Source organism: Oncorhynchus masou, chromosome 26 (genome assembly GCF_036934945.1).
Source record: "Oncorhynchus masou masou isolate Uvic2021 chromosome 26, UVic_Omas_1.1, whole genome shotgun sequence".
NCBI lineage: Eukaryota > Metazoa > Chordata > Actinopteri > Salmoniformes > Salmonidae > Oncorhynchus > Oncorhynchus masou.
In genome coordinates this window covers 12,631,022-12,639,766 of record NC_088237.1, presented here as the reverse complement: position 1 = coordinate 12,639,766, position 8,745 = coordinate 12,631,022, and the positions used below count along the sequence as shown (strand labels likewise).

General features: G+C 44.4%; 1 protein-coding gene across 1 annotated transcript; it reads left to right on the top strand.

The window, feature by feature from the left end:
- Nucleotides 1-1,785: 1,785 nt before the first annotated feature.
- On the top strand, nucleotides 1,786-6,458 carry LOC135514539 (leiomodin-2-like). Its single transcript, XM_064937969.1, has 4 exons — nucleotides 1,786-2,341; nucleotides 2,601-3,287; nucleotides 3,414-4,049; nucleotides 5,536-6,458. Exons 1-4 carry the CDS (start codon nucleotides 2,063-2,065, stop codon nucleotides 5,587-5,589), a joined length of 1,656 nt encoding a protein of 551 aa, XP_064794041.1. The 5' UTR covers nucleotides 1,786-2,062; the 3' UTR covers nucleotides 5,590-6,458.
- Nucleotides 6,459-8,745: the final 2,287 nt, after the last annotated feature.

The following is an 8,745-nucleotide window of genomic DNA, read 5'->3' as shown; positions in this document are numbered from 1 at the left end:
CTGACGCGACCCACGTGACCCAGAGCACGGAGAGCTGTGACACACTAGTCTGCAAAGGAGGCCATTTGTTAATGCAGTATTCGCTCCGAAATTGAGCGACGGGTTTGATTGGTTCTCTCAAATGTTTTTTCCCCCCTCTGGGATTGAGACGGCTTTGTTTGGATTTGAAAATCCAACTGTTGTAATGGAAGGGGGGCGGCGCTCTGGGCCTGCGTATGACTGTGCCTACGGATGTTTGAGTGAGAAAGACACAGAGATGAACCAATCAGTAAAAGCACAGCCCCCTTCATTATCGACATATTATGCCCACAACTTCAAAGAGCCATTCCTGACTTTGAAGTCAGGAGGACTTTGAGAGTTAGGTGTTAGCCAGACTATTATCACCCAGGGTCATTAGAATATTTAGACTGACTGAACGGGAGAGCTTCTTCAAAGCTCCACAAATCAAATCAAATCAAATCTTATTGGTCACATACACATGGTTCGCAGATGTTAATGCGAGTGTAGCGAAATTCTTGTGCTTCTAGTTCCGACCATGCGGTAATATCCAACAAGTAAATCTTAACAATTTCACAACAACTACCTTTTACACACAGTTGTAAAGGAATGAATAAGAATATGTACATAAAATATATGAATGAGCGATGGCCGAGCGGCATAGGCAAGATGCGGTAGATGGTATAGAGTACAGTATATACATACGACATGAGTAATGTAAGATACGTAAACATTATATAAAGTGGCATTGTTTAAAGTGACGAGATAAACAGACCGTTTTTGTTCTCCAACCAAATACCATTTTTCATTAACTAAGCCAGACAGAGTGGTGATGTATAAAGAGGTCAGATTAAAAGCCCAAAGCCAGCAGTGTATAGAAGAGATAGAGAACATCCCACTGCCTTGTCTGCCAGCTCTCAGAGAAGCTCCTCCACTCTACTCTGACAAGCCTAAAATGATAACATAACCCTCTTTTAAAAAAGCCCACTAACGCAATCGTCTACTGTTATTCCCAGTATTTCAGGAACCATTTGACTAAATCAAAGCCCACTAAAAGATACAGCTCTACTTTCACATTATTGCTCTGTTCGTCTGCTCCATAGAAACATGTTACCACAGAAACCTTTGTTATCTGTAGTAGTTAATCCCACAGGATGGCCAGTGGTGTCACACAACAATGTTGATTGGTGATAAAGCCACTTGAAAAGTAACAATTTCAATACAGCCTAATTCACTCTGTCCCTTATGGGATAACCAACCTCTCTGGTCTTTACTAGAGGCACATCTGAAATTACACCACATTCCTTCTGTAGTGCACTACATTTGAACAGAGCCACCTAGGGAAAAGTGTACTATTTGAGACATATTTATGTCATGGTGTGTGTCTCTGTGGGTCTCTGAGTCTGAATGTCTTTCTATGTCCGTGGGTTTCTCTATGTGTGATGTGATGTCCCTATGTGTGTAAATATGTGTTTTCGTGTTGCTATGTGTCTCTGTGTTTCTGCTTGTCGTTATGTGCCTCGATGACTCGCTGTCTGTCTCTCTTGGGTCCGGTTGGGCATTTTTTTGGCTATGAACAACGTGGCCGCTGCTGAGATCCGCTGACAGGCCTGACCAGGGCCGCTCTGCTCTCTGAGCTCACATGCTTTTTGTGGCTCTAGTCTACCGCTCTGAGCAGCGCCTCCCAAAAAAGCACTGTGCATCATGGCCTGACGCTTTGTTGCACCCCACTGATCCCTCTCTTAAGACCTCTGCAGCAGCTGGAGAGATTAGAAGAGAGGAGAACAGGACACATACTCAACACACACACTCAACACACACACCACCGACACAGACACCCCAGCTAGGCCCCTTGCCTTGCACACACACCACTGGTACTGTTCAAACTGAAGCAGTAGAGGACAAACAGAACTGGCTGAGACTGAACTTGACTGGACCCACACCTCCAGAAAGACTCCACTCTGACCGGAAACCTATCCCAGAAAGATCCCAACCTGATCGGACTCGTACGGCACACAGAGCCCCATCTACCTGGAGCTCAGCCAAGGGGCCAACCTCTTCAGCGATGAACGGTTTTGGGTACCGTCGGGAGTTGAGTAAGTATGAGGATGTGGATGAGGATGAACTACTGGCTTCTCTCAGCCCAGAGGAGCTTGCAGAGCTGGAGATGGAGCTGGCAGACATTGACCCTGATGCCAACGTGCCCATCGGTCTGAGACAGAGGGACCAGACGGAGAAGACCCCCACTGGCACCTTCAGTAGAGACTCTCTGTTGAAGTACTGGGAGAAGGAGACCAAGAGGATACTGGAGGATGAGAGAGGGGAAACCAGCAGTCCCAAACAGGTCAGTGATCAGGAGAGTCTGAACTCCGCTAGCTTGCTACACTCAGATCTATATAACCTTCAATTCTGTTTGACCAATTAAGAAGCTTCATTATTCAATAATGATCACTTTATTGTACAACATAGAACCAGTTAGGACCCTCACACAAAAAAAAAATGCAAATCATCCAGTCTAATTTTAGACATAATACAGTTATAAGAGAACATGACCATGTGTCTGAGTCAGATTAATGAGAGATTTACACCTTGTGTCGAAACAGGATGACGATGACGATGCCGAAAATAGTGAGGAAGAATGTGTGACAGAAAGCAACAGCGAAGCAGAGGAGGATGACGAGAACAAGAAAGAAAATAAAGATTATGAAGAGGAAGAGGAGGAGGAGAGTGAAGAAGAGGAAGCTGAAACAGAGGATGAGGAGGATAAAGAGGAGCCAGAAGAGGAAAGGCCTGAAGCAGCGCCCCCAAAGGATCCTGGTCCTCCATCACCGCTGTCAGTCGTCATCTCCTCCCCTAGCCTCCTGAGACCCCCAAGGGTGGAGCCTATGAGACTAACCCCGCCCCCACCTCCGCTTGACCCCAACGCCGATGGCAACCCAACAGTTGTCGACGAGGCCCTGGAAAGAGTCCTTAATAACGACCCTGAGCTCAAAGAGGTCAACCTCAACAACATCGAGGACATCTCACAGGACACTCTAATCCAGTTCGCTGAGGCACTGCGCTCCAACACACACGTGCGTGTCTTTAGCCTGGCCAACACGCATGCTGATGACCCCGTGGCGCTGGCCATTGCCAAGACGCTGTGCGAAAACACCTCCATCGTCAGCCTGAACATCGAGTCCAACTATGTGACAGGGAAAGGGGTTCTGGCTATGGTTCAGGCTCTGCCTAGCAATAGCACCCTGACTCAGCTACGCTTCCACAACCAGAGACACATGTGTGGAGGACAGGTCAGTCAGTCTGGACTTGGTATTAGATCTTGATGCAGCTGCTCAACACACATGCACAGGCAATAGTAAAAGTACAAACTCACGATCCCCCCCCTCTCTCTCTCTCTCTCTCTCTCTCTCTGTCAGGTGGAGATGGAGATGGTGAAGGTTCTGAGGGAGAACCACGCCTTGATCAAGTTGGGTTACCAGTTCCACCTTCCAGGCCCCCGGATGAGCATGACAGGCATCCTGACCCGTAACATGGATCGTCAGAGACAGAAACGCCTGCAAGAGCAGAGACAGAACCAGCAGGCGGGGACAGAGGGGGCCGTTAACCCCCGTACCACTGCTCTGTTGAAGGCCACTCCGGGTTCTTCGCCCTACGGTTCCCCGCGGGTGTCTCCTTGGCAATCCCCCAAACTCCCCAAAAAACAGACCCCTCCTGCTCCCCCGCCGCCTCCCCCACCTCCTCCCCCACCCCCTCCCCCACCCCCTTCACTGCCCTGCCAGCCCCCGGCAGAGAAGAAGAAGCCGACTAGGAAGATAGCGGAGGTGATCAGGCTCCACGAGGAGGTCGTTAAGAAGCAAGGGAAAGGGAAGGGGAAGAAGGGGAAGAAAGGACTGAAAGAGACCAACAGTATCTTGAAGGAGCTGAAGAAAGCTCTGCGGCCAGTGGCAGAGACCAGAGACCAGGAGCACAGCAGGCCACCCACTCCACTGCGCTCCTCACACGACCAGCTCATGGACTCCATCCGCAACGCCAGTGTCCGCTCCCTCAGAAAGGTGAGATTGTGTGTGTGAGTACATGTGCGTGCATGTGTGTGTGTACATGCACAGCCAATAAGAGTTAACAAGGGTTTAAGGGTTAAAGATGGTCAGCTGGTGAGACAAAACCTATGAGAGTTCCTAGTCTCATACCTCATCATTAGGGCCCGGAGTCATTTTCTGGTCAGGTGACATGGCCAGGAAAAACGATTGGCCCTTACCAACATGGAGGCTATTCTATCTGTATCCTGGGCTGGGTATTCTTGGACTAATTCACATGTTTCCACATGCTTCCATCTGGAAAAGTGTCTATTTCTGTGACAAAGCCAACAGACTGAGACACTATGTCATCTTGGAAAATGTCAAAGACAACTCATATAAAATGGTTGAGAGAAAGTATCTGGTCTAAACGGTCTAAGATAAATTAGGTTGTGCTTTGAGAACCTTAGGGTGGATTCCTACATTCAAAGGGCACACATACCTCAGAGGTCAGTGTGATTTAGACAGGTGACAGAGGAACATCGCTGTCGGAGTCATCTCCTGTGGTTGACATGTTATTTTACGATGGACGTCGATCATATGACACTTTTCCATCATCAAGCGCTGTGGTATGTCTGAACAAAGCCAAACACAACACAAGCCTTGGTTGAAGTCCCTAACACACAGAGAGAGAGAGAGAGAGAGAGAGAGAGAGAGAGAGAGAGAGAAGAGGGGGGGATAAAAACAGAGAGAGAGAGAGAGAGAGAGAGAGAGAGAAGAGTAGTCTAGTCTCTAGTGTTTCTGTGGGCCCAATAATGTGTGGTAACTGCTTGTTATGTTGTTACTGTGGAAAATCCTGGTTGCCCTCAGAAGGCTAGGGTCTAGGGGATGTGAATGCCTGCCACTTAACTAGAGTTAAAAATAGGACTGTTGTACAGCTGCTATGATAAGGGAAACGGGAGAGGCCTCACAGTACCAGAACGAACTTTGACAACAAACAGTAAATAAGGAAAGTGCAGAGGGATTTTTGTTATAGTTGCGAGCAAAAATGTTAGATATTTCTGACATTTTGTGATGAGTTTTGCCCAATTTATCAGGAAAATGCGCTGACGGGGAAAACATTTGTTGACGTGTGGCTTGATTGAACCACTTTATGCGGTAAAAGTATGGTGATTGGTTTTAATTGTGAGCCCTCTTTTTGTAGTGTGATGATCGGACAGTTTTATGCAGTAATATTGTGGTGATTTGACTGTTAGATGCGGTAATAGTGCGCTGGAGGATCAAATTTGCAAGCCCTTGCATAATATGTAGGGGATTGTTGATTTTACAAACAATGCAGTATCACAAAATCCTGGAAGGACTGGACAATATTAGGCTACAGAATATATGTTTTTCTTCTGCTCACATGTATTTCTCTCTGAAATAGCTCTAGCTTTCATGGAATCTTTTGTTTTCGAGGGAACCTGGCATAAGAAAAGAAATCCTGTTTCATATAAAACAGAAATCGTTATCTTTTTAATTGCAGGTGGAAGTCCCACAGAGGAAGTTTGTCTTTGTCCCTGATGAAGAGACTAGCTGATCTGAAGACACAGGGAACCCCTGAGACTACTGAGGACACAAACAATACGTTCAGATTGAACTGGACTTTTCCTCAGAGAAGATACTGGAAATTACCACTGCAATAACACCTTTACTTATTGGAGAAACAAATAAATATGAAATTCATATATTTTTTAAATGTATTTATGCTGTATGCTTTTGCAGAATGGCATTTGGTTGTCTACATTTTTGTGATGATAAATGTATACATTGTTGTCTAAATTGTTTACTGAGGTAACCTTTTTTTGTATAATTGTAAATATTGTATTCGGTGTGTGAGGAATATACTATATGAATTGAACATGAAGATAAAAGTAACAACACAATGAAGTGTATTTTATTGCTGATTAAACCATAGTACAGTTGAAAAGTTACTGTGACTGTCCAAAAGATTCTCTACAAAATGTAATGTTCTAAAGTTACTGTCCTATGGCTTCTGTCCAAAAAGGGTTTGTCAAAAAGATTGTCCAAAAGCCAAAAAGTTATATCCATCTTCCTGTCGGACAGCATCTCCCCTCCCGCTGCCCTCAGAACAGCCTCCATTCGTTGGGATGGACTCTACAAGGTGTCGAAAGCATTCCACAGGGATGCTGGCCCATGTTGACCCCAATGCTTCCCACAGTTGTGTCAAGTTGGCTAGATGTCCTTTAGGTGGTAGACCATTCACGATACACACATGAAACTGTTGAGCTTGAAAATCCCAGCAGCGTTGCAGTTCTTGACACAAACCAGTATGCCTGGCATCTACTACCAAAACCTGTTGAAAGGCACTTAAATATTTTATCTTGGCCATTCACCCTCTGAATGGCATACACATACACAGTCTGTGTCTCAATTGTCTCACTAATTAAAAATCCATATTGAACCTGTCTCCTTCCCTTCATCTACACTGACTGAAGTGGATTTAATAAGGGTGACATTAATGGATCATAACTTTCACCTGGATTCACCAGATCAGTCTGTCATGGAAAGAGCAGGTGTTCTTAATGTAGTTTATACTCATTGTATGTAGCAGAGGAACACCTAATACTCCCCCTGAGCATTTGTGTGTCTTGGAATAGTTTTGTGGAATGGTCCTAAATCCACCCCACAGCTGTTAAAAGCAAACACAACACTGAAATGCTTTTGGCAGCAGCCACAACTGTCCTTGAATAACCATCCGAGCTTCCCACATGGAATTGGAAAGGACATCAAACTCAGCAAAAACACAGTTTACCTCAGCTCCACTAAAGAACTGACTTGGAGGGAAACAATATTCACCACTTAGACAACACAACGATCTTGACGGAGCAATTTCCGCACAGTTTTTATCATCCGGTATTATCATCAGGTACTGTATATCTGATCTTTCCCTAATGTGTAAACCGAATTTTAAAAATAATCATGGAATCTGATCTTTTGAGTTTAGATGTACACCATATGCATACGTGGATCTAAATCCTGATAACATTGTAATGCTCCATATGAGACCTATCCTTGACCATGGAATTAAAATAATAGGATCTCTATGATTTGGACTCAGATTTTTTTGCCTGTCTTTTTACAAGACCAGCCATTACAACGAAAACTACCCTGGAACACTTGTTTCCATCCAGTTTTCATGAGTGAAGTCATACTATAAAAAATAAACTAAATGACAGGTGTGATGGAAACAGGAAGTTTTGGAACAATTTTATAAATGCAGATATTTGTGTCGGGAAAATTGTGAAATAAATGGCGGTGGAATAGCCTACATGTGCAAACAATATTGATATAATAACGATAATATCGAAGTAGTCACGGGATGATATGGTGTGTGGTCCTCTCACTATAATTTGCAAAACCATGCACGTTATTAGGCTACAGATTAAATAATTGATGATGAACTTCACAGGGTGGAGTGCACGTACGGTGGTCGAGAGTCTTATTCTGGTGACATGATGTTTGACTTCTGTTTCACTAATACAAATATTCTCGCTTTTAATCCATCATGGGGCGGCAGGTAGCCTAGTGGTTAGAGCCTTGGGCCAGTGAGGTTTCTGGATCGAATCCCCGAGTAGACAAGGTAAAAATCTGCTGGTCCCCGGTAGGCCGTCATTGTAAATAATTATTTGTTCATAACTGGTTTGCCTAGTTAAATAAAATATAGCCTGTCCGTGCTGTTGACTAGAGATGTTTATTTACTGCGAAAAGGTACATTTTGTGTGCAAAATGTCATCACGCACTGATTTTTATCCGCGACTAGGCTGTTTGGTGGAAACTGCGCATATTTTGTTATCCCTATTTTAGAATATTCGCATGAAAATCTGTCGCCAATTGGATGGAAAACTAGCTAGTGACAGAAAATGAGCATTGCATCGGTGTGCTACTTCAGAGGCTACATCAGTGTGAATGTGCAAATCTGACATGGGTCATATATAAATAGATTGTGTAAACAGCCAAGAGGATGTGGAGAGAATTGGTAACTTAACCCTAACGTAGCTGGCAGATAGTTATTTTACCAATTAATAAAGTGTATACTGAAAGGTAATTTGAGTTATTTTTCTAATCCCACTGCCTGGCAAACTATTTTCATACATAAAAAAAAGTTGCTCTCCTTCTCTATTTCCATCCCTCTATTCAATCATTCCAGTTTAATATATTCTACATACACACTACAAATAGTCCATGAGTTATGGCATGTGGACTCAATTCGACCTCACAGTTTCATGTGTGGTTTTAGCCAACATGATGAGTACTGGGAACTGAGACACAATGACCATAGGTCACACTGAAACCAACTTTAACAGCTGTTAATACTGTCTTGTCTCACTACTTTACCCTCCCATTACACTTCTACAGGCCTGCAGCAAACATTCCAGTACTCAGATTTAGTGGCTGTTATAGACTTTCGCCATATGTCCATGTGTTCCCATTAAGCAGCCGTTCCCTTGTTGCCATGCCACCTGTCCTACAGTAAGTCCCGTTGTTGCTATGTCCATGCTCTGTCGCCAGTGTATTGTCACTAGGGGTGCCAAGCTCACTGCTGAGGTGTAATTCACAGTGCTAGTGACCTGGAACTATGACATACCCACTATAACCCCTTTCGTAAACCATTCATAGGGGACGCTGGTCCTACAGGCCTATCAAAGTGCACAAGGGAGAGGACAAAGGACAC